The sequence below is a fragment of the Mus caroli genome, unplaced genomic scaffold (assembly GCF_978045245.1).
Source record: "Mus caroli unplaced genomic scaffold, Mus_caroli_1 scaffold_6, whole genome shotgun sequence".
Taxonomy (NCBI): Eukaryota; Metazoa; Chordata; class Mammalia; order Rodentia; family Muridae; genus Mus; species Mus caroli.
In genome coordinates, this window is record NW_028227261.1 from 96,575,795 (window position 1) to 96,603,702 (window position 27,908).

At 42.8% G+C, this 27,908-nt stretch overlaps 1 protein-coding gene across 1 annotated transcript in view; it reads left to right on the plus strand.

The window, feature by feature from the left end:
- The window catches only part of Svep1 (sushi, von Willebrand factor type A, EGF and pentraxin domain containing 1), a 180,004-nt gene extending 170,112 nt beyond the window's left edge, over positions 1–9,892 (plus strand). Inside the window, exons 44-48 of the mRNA XM_021160495.3 lie at positions 3,377–3,547; positions 4,443–4,538; positions 6,032–6,127; positions 8,661–8,754; positions 9,555–9,892. Coding sequence (XP_021016154.1) covers positions 3,377–3,547; positions 4,443–4,538; positions 6,032–6,127; positions 8,661–8,754; positions 9,555–9,576 — 479 coding nt within the window. The 3' untranslated portion in view covers positions 9,577–9,892. The remainder of the gene's footprint in view (positions 1–3,376; positions 3,548–4,442; positions 4,539–6,031; positions 6,128–8,660; positions 8,755–9,554) is intronic.
- The last annotated feature ends 18,016 nt before the right edge of the window (positions 9,893–27,908 follow it).

A 27,908-nucleotide genomic window follows, 5' to 3' on the forward strand; every position in this document is an offset into this window, starting at 1 on the left:
GCTAAAACCTCCCTGACTAGGAGATTAGGATTCTCTGAGTAGATTTGTCAAAAATGTGCTCTTCTAAGAGAAAGCAAGGTACCAAGTTTAAGATACACATTTTCCTCCACATTATGCGTCTTCACAGTATCCTTTAATAGGTTACAGGTACTTTCTGCAAATAAAAACCACCCTGAGATGCCTCCCAATCTTGAACGTGTGTCAGTAGAACTTCAAGAGCTCGCGGAAACACGAATAACTGGGCTCCATCCCATAGTTTCTGAGTCTGTGTCTTTTGGATGAGGCCAGATAGCATCAATCTCTAATAGATCCTGGGTGTTGCTTACAGATATTGTTATGGCTTGACTATGAAATGTTTGTCATCTACTTGTGTTCTGTGTGCTTGGTCCCTGCTAGTGGCAGTCTTTTGAGAAGTGCAGGAAACTTGAGGAGGTGACTGAGTTGGAGAGAATCTTGAAGGTTTCTTGTCCCTGGACATCTCTCTCTCTCTTTCTCTCTCTCTCTCTCTCTCTCTCTCTCTCTCTCTCTCTCTCTCTCTCTCTCTCTCTCTCTCTCTCTCTCTCTCTCTCTCTCTCTCTCTCTTCTTGTCTGCTCTATGAGAACCACCTCTGCCACGTGGCCTCATGCCCACAGTTCTCTGTCGAAGCATGAACCCAACAACCATGGACTGACCCACGTGGAACTGCGAGCCAGGATAAGCCCTTCATCCCCTAGGTCATTCCCGACATGTACTTTGTTCACAGTGATGAATAAGCAGAGGAATTACAGAAAAACTCCAGGAGCTGTAACTTGAGAACTGCTGGCCCAGTACTGTGTTAGTCCACAAGATGGCCTCTCACAATCCTAAGAGACTTAGCCTGTCCTGACATCTATTACCACTGCCTGCTTCTACTTGAAACATCTCTCCAGCCAACATCGAACCACTTGTCTTCCTTGTTGCCTGAGCTATTCTGTTGATAGCAGTCATTAAAGATGCTCATTGGGTCTAACCACATGCAAAACTCTACATAACCTAAGAATAGTTTGCTGAAGGTATATTCTACCTTCGTAACACTTGTATTTCAAATAATGAAACATGTGCACATGAAGATACTACAAGGCTTGAATTCTAGCTTCTAGAATTTCACTCTGAACTACATAAATGCCTTAGCATTCTTTTAGTTTTAGGGTTCTCATCTGTTAATTGTAATAATAATACTTATCTTGTGAGTTTGTTTTCTAGGATAAATCAGTTGATGTATACTGCATCAGCAGTGTCTCTAGATGCAAAGAGGTGACCAGTAGCTCAAAGACACACACACAGACACACACACACACACACACATACCAGTTTTTTTAGCTAACAGTGTACTGTAGCATTAGAAAGTGTTTTAAAACAAAACAAAAAACAACAAAAAAACAAAAACAGAACACTTCAGAGAACTCCATACTCTATCTGTAGGCTTTGGTTCCTACTGTTAACAAAGGGGAGAGAAGTGAGAGTCCTTTGGATCTCTCTTTGGCCTTCTAGTCTAGTTTAAAGCCACCTGCCTGAAGGGAATCAGGCCAAGTGGCCTCATTCTGCCCACACATCTGCACCTTGGTTCTTGGCTCCCTGGTGCTTACCATTCAGGCCAATGGAAATAAGAGCAGGGAGAGACGTGTGCTTGTTACAAATGCTTCCTGCATGGACGCCTGACTGCGGTCAGTATTCTAGAGTGGATCACGAGTTGCCTTGGAGAGGAATGTTTCCATGATCGTTAATCCTCTAGCCTCTTTTACGTTTTCTATCAGACAGGAAGTCTTCGGATTAAAACCGCATATCCTTCCTTTGCCTAAGCAGCAACCTTCCACATCCTGCCTACATGCTTCTCATATTAATTCCCACAAGCTGGTGATTTAAAATGTAAAGCCCAGGGCAGGCTCTCAAGTTAGAAACCCCAGAAATGTGTGTTTAAAAACACCAGATGATTCCCATGTAAGTGACCTGAAATCCATGCATCAGTTATCAAAGTGCTATAAGCCAGCCTTGAGTTTCCTTGATCTTTTTATATAGGCTGTAGCCCTGATTTTAGAAATCTTTCCCCTCTGGCTCATCAGCACTTTCTAGCCTAGTACTAATGCTGCTTCCACTGTGGTTCATACCTAGACAGCTCTAAGCACACTTACGTTTACCTTGATGCTTTTATGGCATGTCATCTTACTATACAGCTTACGGAAAGCTTATTATATCACGTGTCTGACGTTCCCTACTTAGTGTTTATTCCTTCTCCGTCTCTGATACACAGGCATTTCCTCTACTCTGCTGAGCTACCTCGTCCAACCTCAATGTGATGCCTTCTCTTTTATCCTATTATATTTTACTTTGTCATGTCTGGTTGTCATCTCTTAGAATTCTTTTCAAATGAAAGATGGAAAGAGACTGGATCTGGAAAGGAGAGGAGATGGGGAGGAACTGGGAAGAGTAGAGGGAGGGGAAACTGTAATCAAGATATAGTGTATGTGAAAATAATGTTTTCAGTAACTAGGAAGAAAGAAAAGAAAAGAAAATGTAAAAACATCAAACAAACTTATTTTCTCCTCTCCCAAATCTGACTAATTCTGTGACAGGCATATGGGCTTCAGTAAGGCAGTTCATGAGGTCTGACCACCTGCTACATTTACACAAACTAGATACCTAGTAGAACACAGAGTTCAGCCCTGTCCTCAATGCACCCCACAATTACCTTGAGATGTCTTATAAAAATCTTCAAAGAAAAAGCAGGTATAATAATCTTGATTTAAATATATAGTACACATAGCTTTGGGGAAAACAAAAGGACAGTTACTCACTCAATCTAACACAGATCCCCAGAGACACTTAGCAGTGTCAAAAAGGGGTCTTGAATTTCATGAAACTTAGCCATAGGCTAGTATCAGCATCCATTCATTTTCTAAATACATATTGAGTACTTGTAGGGTTGAAAGCACTGTTTTAGGCAGTAACAGAACATTTCATAATCCATGATCTTCGATTCTTCGATTACTCTGAAATGGTAGGCTACTGCTTTATCCCCCATACTAATTTAATAAATTTTGTTTCCACCTTCCCTGGCAGCTGCCTCGTGTGCGAGGTCAGAAAGCTCATCCTTGCTCTCGGGCACAGGCCCTTGGGTTGCAACAGCTCTGCCCGGACTCCTGAATCCTAGAACAAAGACCCGGTTACCTTGTCATCCAATTTGACTAAAGCTGCAGACTCTTCCTTCAGTTCCTAGTATTCTAGACATGTTACACAGGTGGAAATAGTTTGTGCATGTGTCTTCTCTATGCTCTTTAACCTGGATCAGTCTTCATGGTAGGTCTGTGTTCTGTCTGGGTTAGCTGGAAGGGCTTGATTGTTATCTGTGTCCTCCTGTAGAAATCTCCTGCGGTCCTCCAAGTCACGTAGAGAATGCGATTGCTCGAGGAGTGTTTTACCAGTATGGGGACATGATCACCTACTCCTGTTACAGTGGCTACATGCTAGAAGGTTCCCTCCGGAGTGTTTGCCTAGAAAATGGAACATGGACACCATCTCCTGTTTGCAGAGGTAAGGGAATATTTAAACAATCATTTCCCAGTGAGGCCTCAGGGAGATGTGGACAGAAGTCAGTACGACCAATGATCAGTACGTATGCTGCTTTGATTTTCCTTGACTTTAAATTTGGCTTAGCAGCTATGTCATGATCTATAACTTGCTAATTTACATTTTTGAAAGCTTGCACATTTCTTTAAAAATGGAAAAAGGTAGTAGGTCTCCAAGGATGGTGCTCTAAAGCTTGTACCTTCCTGGCAACATCTGAATGTTTGTTTGAAGTCGCCATTGCTTTATTCATTCTAAAAGTAGTTGCCGAAAATCAAGAACTGTCACGCTAAAAAAAAGAACTGTGATGCTGGACATACAGTGTAAATGGTCAAATTCAGAGACATGGGATGCAGTCTTGGTTCAGAGATGGCGGGAAAAGGTATCAATCAGGGAATATAAAGTTTCCATTTGTAAGATGAACACAGTTTGAAAATCTAATGCATTCCTACTACAGTTAACAATATTATATTGTAGTTTTGAAATTTGCAGGTAGGAATGAAAGAGGGAGGGAGGGAAGAAAAGAAGGGAAGAGGAGGAGGGAAAAGGGAAAAAACAATGTGTAATTATGTGTACTAACCAATAGTAATTAGTTTGGCTGTATGTTTTATAATACATGCATAAGACAATCAAGCTCTAAGTTGTCAATACAATTTGCATTTGACCATTTCACATCAAGTTGAGGGGGGGGTGGGATGGTAACAGCCAGCAATGTGTGCCTCTCCTCTTATGTTGAAATTCCTTCTTATTGTGCAGTTGTTCTCTAGGACCTGAATCATTTATGAATGGCCAGTGAATCATGTTTTCAGTATTCGCTTTCCAGAATTCCCTGGAATTATGAATTACCTTGTTCCCTTTCCAGCTGTCTGTCGGTTCCCATGTCAGAATGGAGGTGTCTGTCAACGTCCAAATGCTTGCTCATGCCCAGACGGCTGGATGGGACGTCTCTGTGAAGAGCGTGAGTCTGTCCTGGAATGTTGCTTTGAGTCCCTTTATTTGCTGAGACGAGACGCTGCAGGCTTAGGGGATAGAGTTCCTGGGAATTGCCTTTGCTGTCCCGAGGAACGGATTGCCTCAAATCCTTGCAGCGGATCAGAGCGCACAGGGCTAGTCTAACACATCAATAGGTTGCAGAAGATCATCTACAACATCTACACCTGAGTGTGCAGTTGTCTCGTTTAACGTCTCATGAGACTCTTGGCCCTCAGTAACTGAGTCTTCTTAGGAAGGGGCTTTGTGATTTTATTGCAGCCGCAGCCTTTGCTACAGTTAGAAAACTGTGCCAGCATCACAGAGCACTGAGCCTTTCGGGGAATATGTGAGCCCACCATGGCTCTTAGTCATGAGAAAACCACTCCTAATTAAGAATATAGGGGAAGTCGCAAGCCCTAAGCTATACAACGCTTAATAAATGAACAGAATTTTGATCATTACTTAAACTATGCTTAGTTTATCAAAGGTGAATAAATAGCTACTCTGCATGTTTAATTTGATTATCTGTGCCCACACATGTGCCAAGGGCAGAGGACAGCTTCCAGGACTTGGTTCTCTCCTTCCACCAAGAGTCCTGGGGATCAAACTCAGTCATCAGGTTTGCTTCGCAAGCACTTTTCCCCACTGAGCCATCTGGATGGCCCTCAGTGAATTCTTGTAAATGATTTGACTGTCTAAAGTGTGTTATTCCAATGTCTTCATATGTAAGGATACACAGTTTCATGTGTAGAGAGGCCATGCTGAGTCGTTGGTGTGACAGGAGTCAGGTTACACCTGCTGCGCTCTTTACCTAATGAACACAAGGCCAATTCTAAAACGTATTCAATGTGACTTTCTCATCTGTTTTTTGCATAGAAGCATCTTGGAGAGGCTTTGAGATGTAGATAGATTCTGGTTCAGTCAACCAAAGACGGGACGTAAGAATCTGTGCTTCTAACCAGTTCCGAGTTCATGCAAGGCAACAGTTTCACATGCTCACCGTCAGTCCTCGGCTCCTAGGAAGTCAGAGGGCGTGGTCCTCTTGCTACTAACATGTTACAAACAAGAGTCCATGCAACAGCCTAACCAACTCCCGTTCCCGCATCAGTTCAAGAAGAAAGCCTACGGCAGCATTTTACACACTTCTCAAAGAGAATATGGCGTTTATGCTGCTTCTGTTACAGACTGGAAGCAAAGCAGTTAGCAAGCACTGAGGGACCCGGTGCCCTCCAGGAAAGAGTGCTTTTGGCCTCAGTGGTTACATGTGAGTGAGGATGAGACTTCCACCCTGGTGAGCTCTCCCACTGATAACTCATTCGTAAGCAAAGTGCATACAGAAGATCCTCCAGTGAGCCATTGCAAAGTGTCTCCTCCAGTAAAATGGATTGTGAGCACCTGAGCAGATCTGAACATGATCGATCCTTTTCAACACAGTTTTAATGTGTTGTTTTTAATTCTGTTTTTGTTTTGTTCTTTTAGCAATATGCATACTCCCCTGTTTGAATGGTGGGCGCTGTGTGGCCCCTTATCAGTGTGACTGCCCCACAGGCTGGACTGGGTCCCGCTGTCATACAGGTAGGCTTCCTCCCCATGGTTTGTTTTCGTGATGGTTTAGTTTCATGAAACCATAAGAGACACAGATGGGTTAAACTTGGACTGAGCAGTGATGTCGCAACAGAAGGGTGTCAGCCATTCTTGAGAATGTATCAAGATGGTCCTGAGGCCACTTCTCTGTGCTAAACTGGATCACCACCAAAAACTGCTTTTCAGGAAAATTCACTAAAGAATACCATCTACATCGGCCCCTCTTCTCGATCCTTCCAGAACAATGTCTCTCACACCCTACTGAACCCCACTGGCTAGTAAAAGACCCCTTCTCTGGATCCCATCCAGTATCTACTAGCTGAATCTGAGTTCCATTTCCAGGCCAACCATCATGAATGATCACTCAAAGGCATGAAGCATGCAGATGCATACGTACAGGCTGTTGTGTTAAGTGAATCTCAGCCACATCTGACAGAAGCCTTGAAGGAAACAGAGGGGCGTGACGTGACTGTAAAGATGGACAGAATCAAATCAGAAAATGCCTGTAGCAAATTCAAGGCACTTGGACTATACTTTGAGAGCATAGGAGCCCTGGAGGGTTTTAGGCAGGAGCAGTACTCAGTGGGTGGGGCTGGTAAGATAGCTCAGGGTTAAGAGCCCTGACTACTCTTTCAGAAGACCTGGGTTCAATTTCCAACACCACAGGGCAACTCACAACTGAGAAATGATAAGCAAAATATGGTGGCTCTGTGAGAAGCAGGAAAAGGAGACTCAGTGCTACTTGGTGACAGATCTGACTGGAGGGGAGTTGGGTGAACGGAGGTGATTCTACCCTTTCCAGTCTGACCTCGGGAATCAAAAACAACACCATTTACTGAGCTAGAGGAGCCAGGATAAACAGGCTAGTGTCTAGGCAAGGAATTGAACCTGAGGAGTGTTGGACCCTCTAGCGTAGCAGTCCGAAAGTCGTGATAGATTGGGCTCCCAGAAAACACATACAGTTTGAACACAAATTTATGCATCACCAAGGAAGAGTATGTAAGGGAGAGAAAATGGCGCTGAGCAGAAGATGTTCAGCATGAGTGGGTCCTGTGGACATACTTAGGGTGGAGGAAGCGGTTGCAAAGTGAGAATATTGCTAGGGATGACTCCTGTCAGGGGTCACCTTGCACGGTGCCCCTGAGAGTAAGTCGTGTTTTCTTGTCTCAGCAGACGGAAACTGCGAGGAGTCGGACTGATGCTCAGGTTTAATTTTTGTCAGGTTTTATCCTGATTGTCTCGCCTCTATTTTATTTATTTTTCTGATTAAATTGTAAATAAGTATATCCTGCTGCCCACTCCTCCTCTTCCCTAGCAAGGGGAAAACCTGGTTTACTTCTCCTTCGTGCCCCTCTTCATCCCTGGTTCTTGTCCCTGGTCCCTGCTTAGCAGGCAGTCCGCTGTGTTTTATGAAGGACGGGCTTTTCATCCAGGAAAGGGTCTGCCTTGCTGGGTTAAAGTAAAACTCATAGCCAACCATCCCTTGAAGGCCGTCTGATTTTCTTCCTTTAAGGAGTCGCCTGACAGGTTGTGCTTGTGGGTAATGGACTTTCATCAGTGTTCAGACTCTGTGTTCTTCTAACACACAGGCTTGTGCGCATGAAGTGTTTATAGGCTTATGAAAAAGATGCCTGCATACTAGATCTTTGGGCATTCTTTCAGGGTTTCATTTATGACTAATTTTAATCCTAATTATGGTTCTCTACTTATAATTAATGCTGAGATATATACACATATGTATATATAATTTATATGTATATATTAATTTAAAAGAGCATGAGAAGCGTCTCCTGGCCACACTGGAAGGACTATTGGACACATGTTTTATGTGTATGAGTGTTTTGCCTGAATATATGTCTGTGTACCACTTGCATGCCCGCTGCCCAGAGGAGGTCAGAAGAGGGCATCGGATCCTCTGGAACTGGAGTTACAGATGGTTGTGAACCACCATGTGGGTGCTGGGGATCAAATCCAGGTCCTCTGGATGCCGTAACCAGTGCTCTTAACCACTGAGTCATCTCTCCAGCCTCAACTGTTGCTCTGGGCACTCTGCATGACAGACTCACTCTCCTGTAAACTGCTGTCTGACTTAGTCAATCCAGACTTTATTGCCAGCTCCCTCCAGAGAGCCATAAATTAACTGAGTATATAAAACACTTAGATCAGAACTAAGTGCCAGACTGGTTGCACACATTAGAATAATAATAGTAAAATATTTTAAAAGTCAGAACCCAGTGGGCTTGACATGATCAGTAAAGCTGACCTTAGTGTGGTGAAACTTAACATAGGGACTTGATATGAAACCTCCTCCCTCCCCTCCCCTCCCCTCCCCTCCCCTCCACACCCCACCCCCAGAATAGCTCAGCTTGGGGAGGGGGGCAAGTGATGTCACATATGGATGCAAAGTGCAGGAGGAATGGTCAGTGGTAGCTCAGTGGGGAGAAAGAGCAAGTCCCTGTGGGCCTCTGTGACATCTTTACAATGTCTAAGTGTTGACTAAGTGAATGCATTTCTTTCATCACAGCTACTTGTCAGTCCCCCTGCTTAAATGGTGGGAAATGCATAAGACCAAACCGATGCCATTGTCTCTCAGCCTGGACAGGACATGATTGCTCCAGGTAAGACAACCCAACACAGAGGCTGAGCTGTAACTCTTGGACTTTACTTCAGGAGTAGGAGGGTGGAATTCAAGAGACATCTCCAGAGATAGAAGGTATCTCTAGGTGGAGTAGACTTTGTTAATCACAGGCTATCTGGATAGTCTCTCTAAACCTTCTCTAAACCCAAAGCTAGAAATAATTACGTCAAGATTGACGAAGAAGACAAGCTCTCAAAAACAAATGGTATTGAGTACACACACACACACACACACTAAATAAATACATAAAGACTAAAAATCAGTTAAAATTTATGTAAATGATAAAAGTAATATTCTTGAACAGAAAATGCAGAATCAACAATATAGTTCATTGAAAATGTCCTAGTAAGGTCTGGTATAATGGTGCATGCCTTAAACCCAAGCACTCCGTAGGGAAAACAGATGGGTCTCTGTGAGTTTTAGACCAGCTAGGGCTGTATTGTAAAACCCTGTCTCAAAGAAGGAAAGGAAGGAAGGAAGGGAGGGAAGGAGGGAGGGAGGGAGGGAGGGAGGGAGGGAGGGAGGGAGGGAGGGAGGGAGGGAGGGAGGGAGGGAAAACATACCCAGCCAATGTTTGAGCTACATAACCACAGTAAAACTATCAAAGTTGACAAAACTGTTTAGTAATATTTTAATATTTCCCCTTACAGACATGCCTACTAGACTAAGATTTATTGCCCCCTTTTCCATGAGCACCCCCAAAATTTCGCCCTACCTCAGTGCATCTTTCCTCTTGGGCCTGTTGATTTTCTTATGTTGTCTTTCCTTTTCTGTCTTCAGGAAAAGGAGAGCCGGGCTTTGATCTCATGCCCCACCCCCTCTCCCAAAGCAGCATCATCTCCTTCCAGTAGCTCCTGGGACTCCCACCAAGAAAGACCAACAGCGGTGCTGGGGCTTGTTTGGTTTTATAAGCTTGAGGTTGACTTTTTAATTTTGTGATCTATTTTGTTAACTTTTTTTGTGTGACGTCCTTTCTTCCATGTGTGCGTTGTTTAAATATGCTTGCATTTTCTATATAAAATTTCTATTAAACGGACGCACTCCATCCTCACCAGATGTACATACTCTGCTGTCTGCTGGGAAAGCCCCTGGAATACATTTTTATTCAATTACTTAAAGATGACTTTCCATTAAAATATATTTTGCTACTAAATAAGATTTTTGCTGGGTAGTACCATTTTTCCAAGGTGGCTGGGGAGCAAAGAAAAGAACCCACAAAGTTCATTCGAATCCTCTGGCACCGCACATGACTGCATGTGGTACACTGAACAGTTACGATAAAGAAGGCCCCTCCTTTAGTCCTGTCTTGTTTACACAATGTGTGGCTGTAAAGGTTTTCTTTCTTCATCAAAGGAACTCCAGTTGGACTTAGTGCCCCCGCTAAGAAGTCTGTCCTGGGGTTGAGAGTGACTTGGGGGATCCTTTCCCACATTTGGAAATCTGTAGACATCAACTTGGGAGTGGGGTGGAATGATCACGATTTATAAGTTAAATGTATTCAAAAAAAATTCTCAGAGGTGGCTCCTGGTTTTCCTGGGAAGGAAGAAAAGAAAGAAAAGGAAAAAAGAAAGAAGAAAGAGGAAGGAAGGGAGGAAGGAAGGAAGGGAGGGAGGGAGGGAGGGAGGGAGGGAGGAAGGAAGGAAGGAAGGAAGGAAGGAAGGAAGGAAGGAAGGAAGGAAGGAAGGAAGGAAGGAAGGAAGGAAGGAAAAAGAGAGAGAGGGGCAACTGCTCAGGAAACAATCAAGCTACCCCGCAGTATGACTTCATCTACTTTCATCATTATACTTATTTCAGAATAAAGACTTTCCAGACTTCAGAAAATAAAGCCAAACCCTAGATTTCATTTTAATATAGGAAATATATAATTGCATTGGCTCTATCCTCTGGGGGACCTTCTCCCACAAAGCACAGCGTACAGTGTAGCACTGCAGAGAGATGCAGGACAGACAAGAAGGATCTTGCTGTTCCTATGGTCTCTTAGCCATTGGCTCGATCACCTGACATCCTTCCCACTTCTCATCCATATATGCTTGCCATTCAGTTTGTCTGACAGCTTCATCCCATGTTGACCTTCATCATTTATAATCACAAAAATACAAAATAAAGTTTAAAAGCCATGATTAATAAAAGGAGTAAGTGGTACCAGAAAGGAAGCAAGAGAAAGCCATTGATCGAGACACTTGGTTCTCCATGTACCTACTGATGAAATAAACCTGCCAAGTACAGAGTGCCTTCTGTCACTTTGGATAGCTTAAAAGGTTTAGAATTCATGTTTTTTTACTCTGAATGGATTCAAAGGTTTGGCATTCCAAAGTAAGACAAATCAGATGTGTTATGCAAGATTTTTCAGAAAGCAACGCATCATATAAGTGAGGTGGGTCTTTTTTATTCAGTCTGTCATGGGGATATATGATGGTGTGTGTGTGTGTGTGTGTGTGTGTCTGTGTGTGTCTGTGTGTGTTTGGGTGTGTGTGTGTGTGTCTGTGTGTGTGTCTGTGTGTTGGTGTGTGTGTGTGTGCACACACCCACACAAGACACAGAGACGCACACAGTTTCCACCTTGTTTGAGACAAGGTCTCTCATTCACTATCACGAACACTAGGCTCTCTGGACAGCAAGCTTCTAGGACCTCTGACTCTGTCCCTATGATCTCAGGAACTGTGCAGTTGCAGACATGCACCCATAATTGTAGCACACAGTCCTCCAAGCAGTGCACTGACCTTCTTCATCAGGTCAGCTGTGCCTGCTGCAGTGGACCACCAGGAATGGACCTGTGGTAATAACTGTTCCCTTGGAGAAGGTGGTGACAGGGAAGGTCCCTGGACCCTGACATGAGACAAAGCTGAGTGAAAACCAAAGCATGTTTTAGGGAAAGGCAGCTCAGCATGGCACAATTTTTATCAGTGAAGGTATGAACACAGACAACATCCAACAATAAGAACCCTCAAGCATGCTATCTTGATGTCTGCAGAATTACATATTATGCAGCCCTCAAAAATAATGAAGCACCATGGAACTTGTCAGAAGCAGAAAGCTATTGAGTGACAGGGTTTGAAGATCTGGATACAAAACATTCTAGACCAAGGTGTAACTCAATGCCAAGTCGGTGCTTATGTGCAGGAGACCCAGGGTTTAAACCCAACTCAGAAGACTTAAAAATCTACTTTGTAAAAAATAAGAAGGAAAATGCCCAGTATTACAAACCATCTATGTATATTGTATCTCAAGTTCAAATGTGACATGGCTTAATAGTTAAAAGCACTTACTGCTCTTGCAGAGAACCTCGCTCAGTTCTCAACACCCCCATCAGGTGCTTCAGAACCACTTCTTATTATCTCCATAGGATCCAGTACCTTCTAGGCCCTTCAGACAATTATACTAATAGGCATGGACAAACACACAATTAAAAAAAAATAAACTACCTTTTTAGATTTTTTTTGAGCAAGGTACATATGGTCCCAAATAACTATGGGTCAGATCATGTCAAGCCCCCATGGCTTGTCCACAGAGAGAAAGTATGCAACAGGATTAGCCATGGTCTGAGGAGAAAGAAGCATTCACGGGCAGCACAGAGAAAATTCCTATTTGCTCTTTGCAGGATGTGACAGGCTCTGCAGGGCCACTGCAGGACAGAGATGCAGATCCAAGGACATTGCTACTATGGTTTAAGACATGCTTTAAAAAAAATTAAGACACATAATGAGAAATATCTGAATATCTCAGTGACTCATAAGAGGAAGTAACTTCAACCCTCAAGTTCCCGTAATCAAGGCAGGTTTTAGTGATATGACTATAAAGAGAATTTTAAGGGACTGCAATCTAGAAATAGAAACAGAAAAAAGAAAATAAGAGTAAGAGCACATCCTAAATCATGGTTTCATGTCCATATAATTAGATTTCATATTACTTCTCTCATGTCTTTCGTTTCCAAATGCTGTCAATTTCTTACACTAATGACACAAATTAAAAACCATTATTATTAAAAAAATAGGATTATATGAAAGTTCATGGAGAGCAATTCAAAAGAATGTAAGGACGAATAATTAACCTAGCCAGTTATTAAAATGTAATTAAGCTTTGAGTAATTCAATTTGTACTAACTGTAGAGAGACAGCTTGGTGTCTGTGGAATAAAATGAATAACCTAGAACGCGCCAACACTAGGTGACAGAAAAGGCTCTCAGTGGTAGCTTGGACCTTCTGGGAAGTGGATAGAGATAGGATTGGACAAGTGAGAAATGTGTTAGGGGCAACGCTTGTGAGAGCGTAGATGATGAGAACTAGAAGAAGCAAGGAGTTACTGGGCTGTGTTAGTCACACACTGTTACTATGACAGTATGTCTGAGGTAATCAGATTAATAAAAGAGAAGGGTTGTTTTGGTCCATATTTCAGTCCAAAATTGCCTGGTCTTGCTTCTTTGGGCCTGTTAGCACAGGACATGAGGGCAGGAAGAACGTGCTGGAGAAGAAAGCCTGTTTACCTCGTGGAGAACAAGGACACAGACAGGCATGGGACAAGAACCCCAAAGTCATCTCAAGAGCTACAGCAGTGGTTTATATAATTCAAAAGCCGAGACTTGGCTCTGTGGTTCATGGGTTATTTATAGGATTAAATATTAAAAATCATTAAACCTTTCATAAATATATTAACAAAGATTGTAAATGTCATGAAAAAAATCAGTGTTGTATGATGTGAATTGAAAACAGAATATAAAATGTGTTTTTCGTGGTTCTCCGTTGCCTAAAATATGTACATACAAAGTACATGGAGATCTGCCGAGGTTTGTTAATAATCATTTTCTGTGGGGCAGGGAATTGTGGGTCACTCTTACATCTTCATTCAATTTTCCCCCTTAAGTCTCACTTGTTTTCGATGAGGATACATCACTTTTAGTACCTGCTGTGGTGGGACAGGCCTGCAAATCCCACCAGCACTCAACAGGCTAAGGTGGGAGGATCCCAAGTTTGGGGCCATCCTGTGCTATATAACAAGTGCTAAGTCAGCCTGGGCCATATAATGAGAGCCTATCTCAACATCAAAACCCAAAAGCTACATCATACTTATGTTTGTAAATACACTTTCCTCTTCATAACGAGTGATGACCTCCATTAAAAACTAATTGAAATAAAAATCGTCATGTTAGCCCATGAGTATGTATATAACTGGTTCATCATATGCAAAGGCAGGTACCATATACATTTAAAACCTACCTCCATTTTGTTTTGCTTAAACACACCTTTAGAAACAACTGGAGAAGAATTAAGATCAAGAAGACTATTAGTTTAATATGATGTAGGAAAGTCTGGCCTGGTAAGGCACAGCTGTATGATAAGAGGATGCTGCCTGGTGATTAAAGTAAGGTGTTTATAAATGAATCATTAAAAACACCCCAGAAGTTTATCTTTGTGTACTATATATTCCCCAGGTAAAGAGTTCTGTAAGAGGCAGGTACTTATGATAAATTTTCCAGCCAAGTCCTACTAGAATCACTTTCTGGGGCTTCCTTAACCAGTATAGCAATGAGCCTTGGATGATGGCTACTGATCATCTTCTCCTGGATGACTTTAAGACAGTGACAGCAACCTCCTTTTTCTGCTAATCTTAGATGAGCCAATTCCAGAAAACTTGGGCTCAGTGCCTGGGTCCGTTTGAAACTTCAATGAACAAGCAGTCCTGACCATGACCATGAAGAACAATGAGCCAACTGCAAGGGCCACAGGGCTGCAGGGACATTGTCACATGTTCTCAAGTGCAGGACTCAGCAGCCAAAGCTGCTTAAGACACATGCAATTCTGGGCACGATATTTCTGAATGCTTCAGGTTTTTAAACAGAGTGAAGCCACGGACACAGCTACCCTAAGAAACAGGCTGCTGAGTGTTGGACCAATCGGAAGACTGCTGGCCCCCCTGAGGAATTGTGGATCCTGGACCCTTGTCCCAGAAATGTTTATCAAGTAAGTTTTCTTATAAGCTCTCGGTCCCAAAATGTGGACACCCAGTCCGTCATTGTAATTTCTATTTTCATCATGTCCTCTGGATCGTTTTACTCTCCCAGCTGCATTCAAGGGAGGTGAATGCTTCTTGAAGTTAAAGAATATCCTATCATGGAGGGTAATATCCTATCATGGAGGGAGCCAGGTCAAACTAGAAAAACCTGATAGGAGAGACTGAGGCCAGAACCCAATAAAGCCATTTTCCAAAGGAAGCCACATTCTTCAAGTCAATTGCTGTGAATATATGACATGGTTAGAGAGGGAGAGGGGAAGAGACCTCCAAAGTCTTGCTTAGCATACCTTAAGTTTGTATTCTGATTTGTCACTTAAAATATACTTTCCCCCTACACCACTGCATAGAGCTATGAGGTTTCAAAGCTCTATAGACGCCCATCATTTTATAAGTAACCAAATAAATCTTTGTCGGCACTTCTTGTTCCTGTCTCCTGCTCAGCCCCTCCCAGCCGTTCTCAGCACATTCTGCGAAGCTCCTCTTTTCTCTTAAGGACTCAGAACCACCCAGGAGTCCTGCCTCTGTGACCAACACCAAACCCAAGGTCAGGCTTAGCCAGGCCATCCAGCACCCTTTCCGGGTGAACTTTAGCTTGGCATTTTCAATCCCATGGAAGATTTATTAGTGTAGTGGGTTGTTATTACAGCTTAGGTGTCTAATGTTTGCAAAAGAAAACATGCTAATCACAAGGCACCTCTGGTTTAGGAGAGAGTCCCACCCAATCCCCCCAGGCTGTGTTTAAAGGACAGCCCAAATGTTCCAGAAGTCAAAACTACAAAACAAAGGTACTCGTGATGAATGGCTTCTGGCCTCTCACTGGAGGCCTTTGCGTAAGCTGTTTCCCTTACTGATACCACCTTTCTTGATTCTCTGGTCCCACCTAACTTCGACATTGTGATCCCACCCTCACAATACTCTAGCTACATTTGTGTTCTTGTGTGTGTGTGTGTCTGTGTGTGTATGTGTGTGTCTGTGTGTATGTGTGTATATGTGTGTGTGTGCACATGTACTCAAGTGTGTGCATGAACATGTGCATGTGTAGAGAAGAGAACAACCTTGGAAGTCATTCCTAAGTCACTGTTCTGTTTTTGAGACATGTTCTTTCACTGGCCTGAAAGAACATGTCTCAAACCTTGTAGACTAGGATGGCTGGTCAACAAACCATGGATATCGTCCTGTCTGCATTTCCCCTAGTACTGAGATTATAAGCACACTCAACCATGCCTGGCTTCTTTGATGTGGGTTCTGAGGCTCAAACTCAGACCCTTGTGTTTGCAAGGCAAGAGATTAAGCTGACTGAATTAACTCCATGAAAGCTTCAGTTCCTGAAATCTCAGGTACTGTTGACTTTGTTATACAACAAGGTCAATTGATCTAGGATGGAAAAGAATGAACTCTGCCCTTCTCTGTCTCAAGATCCCTTGTAGTCAGTGATCATCATGAATAGGACAAATGAACATGGGTATCTAAACATTGAATGAAAACTCTGTGTGTGTGTGTGTGTGTGTGTGTGTGTGCACATGTGTGTGTGCGTGTGTGCATGTGTATTATATTAAAACTCAGGAGAATCAATAAGTCTGATATTACCACTCTCACACACCACAAATCTATTATTATTCAAACAAGTTCAAGACCTTGGTGTTGACCAAGACCCCAGAAACACAAGCCTATGATATAACAGTGTTTTCTCTGTTAGAAGAGAGACTTGCATTCTGGAAATGTAGACAGCGAAAACAGGCACAAGCTGGGACTGATAGCTTCCCATTGCACAGGCTGCCAAGGTGGTCAAGCTGGCAAGACTACCATGTAATCACCGGTGGAAACAGAAAAGCACACCCCTGATTTGTATCCGGCTCTCAGGCACATCACTAAAGCACTAGACTAAAGTTTTGCTAATCTTGTAGTTCCACTAAAGGCAAAGCAGAGGCTCACAACACAGAGACATGCTTCCCTTCACCCCCGACCCCCCATCCAAGCAGCAGGACCCATCTTCATGGTCCTGTCCTCTGAGTGGCTGTCTTCCAAACCACCAGTAAGCACTTGTCCTGAGGTGAAGCTAACTAGATCTTAGGTACTCCTGCGCAGACTGCTTGCTTATGCTTTAGATTTCAACCATGTTAATGCATCTCCTAAGATCTCAGGAGCCAGAACCACAACCAGAAGTAAAGAGTGCACAGGGCACACGAGAGTGGGACAGTGAGCTTTCTCCGTTCCTCCTGCTGATCCACACAGCCTCCATCATAGACTTGAAAAATGATAAACTACAGCAGATAATTCTTTCTGGTTCCCCCCCCCCCAATTTTGTGATTGGGTACATGTAAATTCATTTATTTGCCTCATTTTATTCCTGCTGCCTTCTCCCATATAACCATCTCCACACCTCTCTCATTTCCCATTGGCTATTTATGGTTACCCTTTTGCTTCCGGTACTGAGTGCCATCTATGTACGAGCTGTCACAAACCGGACTCCCTCCTGAGAGAGAAGCATGGTGTCTTTTTCATTCGTTTATCTTTGATAACACTTGGCATCTAGTAAACACACAATAAGCTCTGAGGAAGAGAAAAACATATTAAGACTTAACGGGGAGAAATAATTCCTGCAATTTAGAGAAAAACATTCAGGGACGGTTCCAGAAATATTACATCATAAAATTTAGAATAGTCTAGATGTTTTTGTGTTTTTAAGTATGTGCAAATACATAGGCGATCCCCACCCGCCTTTGGAGCAACAAAACCTTTTTTTTTTTTTAATTGGAAGAAAAGTTTATCGTAGCTTACAATTCCAAACAGAGAGCCCATAGGTTGTGGAGAGGCATGTGAGCAGGAAGACAGAGCAGGAAAGTGAGAGATAACATCTGCAACCATGAAGCACAGAACAGAGACTGCATTAGTTAGGGAAGCAGAAACCGGCCTGAGTAGGGCCACAGGCCTCATCCGGCCTGATCAGCACAGGGGTAGCTAGAGCGCAGGGTCGCCTGACACCCGCCAGCTACCCACGACCCCCCGCCACAGGATTTTGAGACTGCTGGTGAGTGGAACACAGCTTCTGCTCCAGTCCAATCACGTGGGACCTGAGACTGCTTTGGTTGGGGGGGCAGAAATCCGGCCTAAATAGGGCCACAAGCCTCTTCCGGTCAGAAAAGCACCGGGGTAGCTAGGGCGCAGGGTCAGCTGACACTCGCCAGCTACCCACAACACCCGCCACAGGATCTTAAGACTTCTGGAGAGTGGAACACAGCTTCTGCTCCAATCCAATTGTGCGCGGGACCAGAGACTGCATTAGTTAGGGAAGCAGAAAACCGGCCTGAGTAGGACCACAGGCCGCTTCCGGCTGGACCAGCACCGGGGTACCGCCAGCTACCCACGACCCCCGCCACAGGATTTTGAGACTGCAGGTGAGTGGAACACAGCTTCTGCTCCAATCTTTAAACAGTGACAACGACAACAACTAACCCCAGAGATTACCAGATGGCGAAAGGTAAACATAATAATCTTACTAACAGAAACCAAGACCACTCACCATCATCAGAACCCAGCACTCCCACTTCGCCCAGTCCAGGGCACCCCAACACACCGGAAAAACTAGACACGGATCTAAAAGCATATCTCCTGATGATGGTAGAGGACTTCAAGAAGGACTTTAATAACACACTTAAAGAAATACAAAGGAACACTGGTAAACAGGTAGAAGACATTAAAGAGGAAGCACAAAAATCCCTTAAAGAATTGCAGGAGAACACTGCTAAAGAGTTACAAATCCTTAAAGAAAAACAGGATAACATAATCAAACAGGTAGAAGTCCTTAATGAAAAACAGGAAAACACATCCAAACAGATGATGGAAATGAACAAAACCATACTAGACCTAAAAAGGGAAGTAGACACAATAAAGAAAACCCAAAATGAGGCAACACTGGAGACAGAAACCCTAGGAAAGAAATCTGGAACCATAGATACCAGCATCAGCAACAGAATACAAGAGATGGAAGAGAGAATCTCAGGTGCAGAAGATTCCATAGAGAACATCGGCACAACAATCAAGGAAAATGTAAAATGCAAAAAGATCCTAACTCAAAACATCTAAGAAATACAGGACACAATGAGAAGACCAAACCTACGGATAATAGGAGTGGATGAGAATGAAGATTTTCAACTCAAAGGACCAGCAAACATCTTCAACAAAATTATAGAAGAAAACTTTCCAAATCTAAAGAAAGAGATGCCCATGAACATACAAGAAGCCTACAGAACTCCAAATAGACTGGACAAGAAAAGAAATACCTCCCGACACATAATAATCAGAACAACAAATGCTCTAAATAAAGATAGAATACTAAAAGCAGTAAGAGAAAAAGGCCAAGTAACATATAAAGGCAAGCCTATCAGAATTACACCAGATTTTTCACCAGAGACTATGAAAGCCAGAAGATCCTGGACGGATGTTATACAGACACTAAAAGAACACAAATTCCAGCCCAGGCTACTATACCCAGCCAAACTCTCAATTAACATAGATGGAGAAACCAAAGTATTCCACGACAAAACCAAATTCACACATTATCTCTCCACGAATCCAGCCCTTCAAAGGATAATAACAGAAAAAAACCAATACAAGGACAGGAACCACGCCCTAGAAACAACAAGAAGGTAATCCCTCAACAAACCTAAAAGAAGACAGCCACAAGAACAGAATGCCAACTTTAACAACAAAAATAACAGGAAACAACAATTACTTTTCCTTAATATCTCTTAATATCAATGGACTCAACTCCCCGATAAAAAGACATAGACTAACAAACTGGCTACACAAACAAGACCCAACATTTTGCTGCTTACAGGAAACTCATCTCAGAGAAAAAGATAGACACTACCTCAGAATGAAAGGCTGGAAATCAATCTTCCAAGCAAATGGTATGAAGAAACAAGCTGGAGTAGCCATTCTAATATCTGATAAGATTGACTTCCAACCCAAAGTCATTAAAAAAGACAGGGAGGGACACTTCATACTCATCAAAGGTAAAATCCTCCAAGAGGAACTATCAATCCTGAATATCTATGCTCCAAATACAAAGGCAGCCACATTCATTAAAGAAACTTTAGTAAAGCTCAAAGCACACATTGCACCTCATACAATAATAGTGGGAGACTTCAACACACCACTTTCACCAATGGACAGATCGTGGAAACAGAAACTAAACAGGGACACAGTGAAACTAACAGAAGTTATCAATCAAATGGATCTGGCAGATATCTACAGAACATTCTATCCTAAAACAAAAGGATATACCTTCTTCTCAGCACCTCATGGTACCTTCTCCAAAATTGACCACATAATTGGTCACAAAACAGGCCTCAACAGATACAAAACTATTGAAATTGTCCCATGCATCCTATCAGATCACCATGGACTAAAGCTGATCTTCGATAACAAAATAAATAATAGAAAGCCAACCTTCACGTGGAAACTGAACAACACTCTTCTCAATGATACCTTGGTCAAGGAAGGAATAAAGAAAGAAATTAAGGACTTTTTAGAGTTCAATGAAAATGAAGCCACAACACACCCAAACTTATGGGACGCAATGAAAGCATTTCTAAGAGGAAAACTCATAGCTCTGAGTGCCTCCAAAAGGAAACTAGAGAGAGCACACATTAGCAGCTTGACAACATACCTAAAAGCACTAGAACAAAAGGAAGCAAATTCACCCAAGAGGAGTAGACGGCAGGAAATAATCAAACTCAGGGGTGAAATCAACCAAGTGGAAACAAGAAAAACTATTCAAAGAATCAACCAATCAAGGAGCTGGTTCTTTGAGAAAATCAACAAGATAGATAAACCCTTAGCCAGACTCACTAGAGGGCACAGGGAAAGCATCCTAATTAACAAAATCAGAAATGAAAAAGGAGACATAACAACAGATCCTGAAGACATCCAAAACACCATCAGATCCTTCTACCAAACGCTATACTCAACAAAACTGGAGAACCTGGATGAAATGGAGAAGTTCCTAGACAGATACCAGGTACCAAAGTTGAATCAAGATCAGGTTAATGATCTAAACAGCCCTATATTCCCCCAAAGAAATAGAAGCAGTCATTAATAGTCTCCCAACTAAAAAAAGCCCAGGACCAGATGGGTTTAGTGCAGAGTTCTATCAGACCTTCAAAGAAGATCTAATCCCAGTTCTTCACAAACTATTCCACAAAATAGAAACAGAAGGTACTCTACCCAACTCATTCTATGAAGCCACAATTACTCTGATACCTAAACCACAAAAAGGCCCAACAAAGATAGAAAACTTCAGACCAATATCCCTTATGAATATTGATGCAAAAATCCTTAATAAAGTTCTTGCTAACCGAATCCAAGAACACATCAAAACAATCATCCATCCTGACCAAGTAGGTTTCATCCCAGGGATGCAGGGATGGTTCAATATACGGAAATCCATCAACGTAATCCAGTATATAAACAAACTCAAAGACAAAAACCACATGGTCATCTCGTTAGATGCGGAAAAAGCATTTGACAAGATCCAACACCCATTCATGATAAAAGTCTTGGAAAGATCAGGAATTCAAGGCCCATACCTAAACATGATAAAAGCAATCTACAGCAAACCAGTAGCCAACATCAAAGTAAATGGTGAGAAGCTTGAAGCAATCCCTCTAAAATCAGGGACTAGACAAGGCTGCCCACTTTCTCCATACCTATTCAACATTGTACTTGAAGTCCTAGCCAGAGCAATTCGACAACAAAAGGAGATCAAAGGGATACAAATTGGAAAAGATGAAGTCAAAATATCACTTTTTGCAGATGATATGATAGTATATATAAGTGACCCTAAAAATTCCACCAGAGAACTCCTAAGCCTGATAAACAGCTTCAGTGAAGTAGCTGGATATAAAATTAACTCAAACAAATCAATGGCCTTTCTCTACACAAAGAATAAACAGGCTGAGAAAGAAATTAGGGAAACAACACCCTTCTCAATAGTCACAAATAATATAAAATATCTAGGCGTGACTCTAACTAAGGAAGTGAAAGATCTGTATAATAAAAACTTCAAGTCTCTGAAGAAAGAAATTATAGAAGATCTCAGAAGATGGAAAGATCTCCCATGCTCATGGATTGGCAGGATCAACATTGTAAAAATGGCTATCTTGCCAAAAGCAATCTACAGATTCAATGCAATCCCCATCAAAATTCCAAATCAATTCTTCAACGAATTAGAAAGTGCAATCTGCAAATTCATCTGGAATAACAAAAAACCTAGGATAGCAAAAACTCTTCTCAAGGATAAAAGAACCTCTGGTGGAAATCACCATGCCAGACCTAAAGCTCTACTACAGAGCAATTGTGATAAAAACTGTGTGGTACTGGTATAGTGACAGACAAATAGACCAATGGAATAGAATTGAAGACCCAGAAATGAACCCACACACCTACGGTCACTTGATCTTCGACAAGGGAGCTAAAAACATCCAGTGGAAGAAAGACAGCATTTTCAACAAATGGTGCTGGCACAACTGGTTGTTAACATGTAGAAGAATGCGAATCGATCCATTCCTATCTCCTTGTACTAAGGTCAAGTCTAAGTGGATCAAGGAACTTCACATAAAACTAGAGACACTGAAACTTATAGAGGAGAAAGTGGGGAAAAGCCTTGAAGATATGGGCACAGGGGAAAAATTCCTGAATAGAACAGTAATGGCTTGTGCTGTAAGATCGAGAATTGACAAGTGTGACCTCATGAAACTACAAAGCTTCTGCAAGGCTAAAGACACCATCAATAAGACAAAAAAAACCACCAACAGATTGGGAAAGGATCTTCACCTATCCTAAATCAGATAAGGGACTAATATCCAATATATATAAAGAACTCAAGAAGGTGGACTCCAGAAAGTCAAATAACCCCATTAAAAAATGGGGCTCAGAACTGAACAAAGAATTCTCACCTGAGGAATACCGAATGGCAGAGAAACACCTGAAAAAATGTTCAACATCCTTAATCATCAGGGAAATGCAAATCAAAACAACCCTGAGATTCCACCTCACACCAGTCAGAATGGCTAAGATCAAAAATTCAGGTGACAGCAGATGCTGGCGAGGATGTGGAGAAAGAGGAACACTCCTCCATTGTTGGTGGGATTGCAAGCTTGTACAACCACTCTGGAAATCAGTCTGGCGGTTCCTCAGAAAATTGGACATAGTACTACCGGAGGATCCAGCAATACCTCTCCTGGGCATATATCCAGAAGATGTCCCAACCGGTAAAAAGGACACATGCTCCACTATGTTCATAGCAGCCCTATTTATAATAGCCAGAAGCTGGAAAGAACCCAGATGTCCCTCAACAGAGGAATGGATACAGAAATTATGGTACATTTACACAATGGAGTACTACTCAGCTATTAAAAAGAATGAATTTATGAAATTCCTAGCCAAATGGATGGATCTGGAGGGCATCATCTTGAGTGAAGTAACACAATCACAAAAGAACTCACACAATATGTATTCACTGATAAGTGGATATTAGCCCAAAACTTAGGATACCCAAGATATAAGATACAATTTGCTAAACGCATGAAACTCAAGAAGAATGAAGACCAAAGTGTGGACACTGTGCACCTTCTTAGAATTGGGAACAAAACACCCAGGGAAGGAGTTACAGAGACAAAGTTCGTAGCTGTGATGAAAGGATGGACCATTTAGAGACTGCCGTATCCAGGGATCCATCCCATAATCAGCTTCTAAACGCTGACACCATTGCATACACTAGCAAGATTTTGCTGAAAGGACCCAAATATAGCTGTCTCTTGTGAGACGATGCCGGGGCCTAGCAAACACAGGAGTGGATGTTCACAGTCAGCTATTGGATGTATCACAGGGCTCCCAATGGAGAAGCTAGAGAAAGTACCCAAGGAGCTAAAGGGATCTGCAACCCTATTGTTGGAACAACATGATGTACTAACCAGAACCCCGGAGCTCTTGTCTCTAGCTGCATATGTATCGAAAGATGGCCTAGTCGGCCATCAATGGAAAGAGAGGCCCATTGGACTTGCAAACTTTATATGCCCCAATATAGGGGAATGCCAGGGCCAAAAGAATGGGAATGGGTGGGTAGGGAAGTTGGGGCGCTATGGGGGACTTTTGGGATAGCATTGGAAATGTAATTGAGGAAAATATGTAATAAAAATAGTAAAAATCAAAAAAAAAAAAAAGAATCACAGAACAAATAGGAAGTAGAGGAAGCCTTGGAACTCTCAAAGCCTGCCCCAATGATGGATCTACTTCTGAAAGACACAATTGATGATGGCTACCATAGAGGCTGCCTCGGGTCATCAAGTGCCAAAAGAAGCTGTGCATAGCCCCGCATCGCCTTAATGTGGGGCTTTGGAAGGGCTTGATAGTGAAAATTACTCTAATTACTCTATCCAAAGAAAAATCAGAAGCAGTGCTACAGCGCGCTGCCTTGGGAGGCTCCCAAGGTAAGTGAAGGCCTCACCCTGGAGTGTAGCAGCCCAACTCTGCAGCACTCACCTCAGCAGGGGCACTTCCGGTTCCCTCTCTGTTTGTTGTTACTCCCTAGGCTTTCAACCATATAAATAGTTAATGCTGCGTCTGCTGCCCATAGAAACTTTTCTTTTATCTCCTAACCACCTAATTGTTCCTTAGAAAGGTTTTGATTCCATGGATGCACGCTCTGAAAGTACAAAGCAATAAAACGTGTCGTTTCTTTAAAATGACCATGTGGCTATTTCACTCTCAAGTTACTTATTAGCAAGCACCCCGGACCTAACCATCTCATCCTTTATGTTTCATAGGACTTCAAACACATCTCCAGTAAAGCTCATCTCTCTTTGCAGACTGGCTAGTTTATGTGTCTGGGTATCTTTAATAGCAAGGTCTATTTTTTATTTATGGATGTAGAGCTCTGGAATTCCACCACCCACATCAATGCTGATCAGGACCTTAACAGCCATGTGACTTGAACAAAGTAGTGTTCAAACATCTCGCCCTCCTGACAGTATAATGGGAGCAAGCCTCACACTACTGGTCCTTACCCAACCTGCTTAGTAAGTCAGTTTCTTTCAGTATGAATGCTTCCCCAGGAGTCCATGGTCACACTAACAGCTCATGAGACTGGTCTCTGAGCTCTGATTTCCTAATTCTACACTGGATCCATCTAAGTGAGTTAAACTGAAGGAGTCTATACAGCAACCATCACAATGATGTCTGAAGCTAAGACACTCCCTTCCCACAGCCAGAATTTGGATTTGGAGCCTTAAGTGTTCTCAAACCTCTTCCAGGAAAGGAGCTGTGTGCTCTACTCTACGCTTGCAACTCATTCTTGACCTAATGTGCTCGAAGATCTCGTGGCCGAAATATTCTTTCCCTAACCTCCCTCCCTGGTACCCCTGCTACAACCACCTCAACCCTCCTTACTGAGTTTCACAGCCTGTGTTCAATATTCACACCCAGATATTAAAGATGTTGAAGACTAATGAAGTCTAAACCAGAGAGGCACCCCACCATACACCCCCAGATTAAAGTTTTGAGTCAAACAAAGTCTCAATCATACTTTTCTACATAATTAAGCCAGTAAACGTGTTTTATTCATTTTTTTAAAAGTATTTTTCACTTTTGGCATCTGTGAAGTGGGAATACCTCTCATAGCAGAAAGGCATCGTGTAAGTGCATAAGAATTATTGATGCCTCTTACAAACTTAGATTCAATAAAAACTGATAAAACTAATCCTGGGGTGTCTATCATCGTCTCCGTGATATTTGGCACATGAAAACTCACAGTCTCAGGTGTCATCCCCCAAGTTCTAGGAGTACTTTCTGCACCAAAGGAAGCCTTGTGGTGCTTTTGTCTGGGACCTTGTTCTTTAAAAACTGGTCTGAAGAGATGGCTCAGTGGTTAAGAACATTAGCTGCTCTCCCAGAGGACTTAGTTCAAGCCCCAGTACCCGTGATGGCTCACAGTCATCTGTAACTCCACTCCCAGGAGATCCACCTCCCTCGGCCTCCACAGGCAGCAGGCACACACTTGGGGCACAGACACATGCCGGCAAAACACTTGTACACACAAAGAATAAAACAAAGAAACGAATATAACTCTGCTACTTCTAAGAAAAAAACAAAAACAACAAAAAAAATACTAAAACAAAGGAAAGCAGTGTTGCCTGAGTTCTCTGAAACTCTGAACGCCCTAAGCATGGGTTTTTGGTTGGTTTGTTGGTTTTCTTAATGAATCACTTTGCGCTGTGCACAGGCATGCTAAATTCTGACAGGCTCCTCCTCGCCAGCTCTCCTAAGAGCAGAGTGGAGACTATGAGAACAAGGAGTCAATTGAGAGCTTCTCCGCCTTTTATAATAGGCTCATCCACTTTCACACATCCAAACTGCCTTCTCCACCCAGCCCTGGTCCATCATCTCTTCTCTGGTGAGTCACAGAAGCACACACAGGCCTACCTTCCTGGCAGCAGTATCCCGACTCCTCCCTCCTCTGTGGTTTTGCCTTTCTGTTGCTGATATGACTGTCCTTCCTTTTTCTCTTATTTGCTCCCACTTCAGATCATGTGGAAAATGTGTCATCCCTCCCAGCATGCAGCTCCTGCAGCGAGTGGGGAACTTCAGCCCCTCTCTGCAATGCAATGCTCAGAAGGGGCCTTAGGACAGGGCTGTGCATCAGCAAGCACCAGGGCCTGCCTTCATTTTCAGGTCCAAAACTTCAGGCTCAGGCTGTGTGAGAGTTTCCAGAGTGACGTCATCATCAGTGAGAGAGTGGAAAACAACCTTGGCCACCGCCCCCAGTCCTTCCATCCTCCAGATCCATGGCTCTTCTCCTTAGAGCCTCTCTCTGTTCAAGAAAAGCATCAGCCACTGCACAGTCCTGGAATGTATAAAGGGTGTGAACACAGACTGCACATCCGTCTTCTAACAGTGGCTTTGAAGGGACAACAATGTGCTCAGAAATGAGCTTAAAGATATGCTTGCGTATGTCTTTGGGAGCAAGGAAGGGAGATGAGCTAAATCAGTAAAGTACCTGCTGATCCCATAAAAGTCTGAGGATCTGTGTTGAACAGCCCTGGGATCCACACAAAATGCCAGGTATAGCACATCTCTAACTCCCAGCACTGGGTAGGGGGGGCAGAAGTAGGTGGCTCCCTGGCGATCACTGGATGGCCAGCCTGCTGAATCAGTGAAAACTTACTGAATGACTGAGGAAGACACCAAATATCAAACTCTGAGCTCCACACATATGTGTACACTAACACACACACAGAGACACATACACACACACACACACACACATCTGACACACGTCGGCACACATACACTAAGAAAAGATTGGCAAGGAGAACACAGTATGAAGAATTGGAAATGACATGCTCCAGGCTTGCCCTTTGGCATTCATACAAAGTCAAACATCAAGTTCCCAATCTGTGACACATCTCCTGGACTGCCTTCCTCATTATCCATTTTTTATAGCAAAATTATATGGTATTGACTGAGGAATTGTTGTTTTCCTCCCTAGAACTTTGCCATGGTGACTAAATTATCTCTTGGGCAAAAACATTTGGGAACAAATACACACACACAGGGTGGGGGGGGATGCACACACATCATCCTATCAAGATTCAGTAAATCTGTACTATATAAAAGCAATAAAATCAAAATACAACAGATGTAAGTGGTGGGGTACAAAGAGCCTAGCACCTTCAGATCCAACCACTGGACTCCTTGCTTTCTAAAACAGTGTGGCCCTCCCTTCTCAGACCTCAGTGGTGATGATTCACACTGCTGAGAAGCTGAGCTGGAGCTTTCCCATCTCTCCTCTTCAATCTTCCTTTAATCTCTCTCTCTCCTCTCTCTCTCTCTCTCTCTCTCTCTCTCTCTCTCTCTCTCTCTCTCTCTCTCTCTCTCTCTCTTTCCCCCCCTCTCCCTGGCACAGATTCCTAAGTACACACTATCTCTGTAATTCTCTGTAATACATGTTGAGGGATTACTTTCAGCACTTGCCTCTACCTTCCCCTACCAGATGCCCAGTGCTCCTGCATCAGTCATATCTGCTTATGACATGCTTATCACTACACACCCACTGTGGTAACAGTCTAG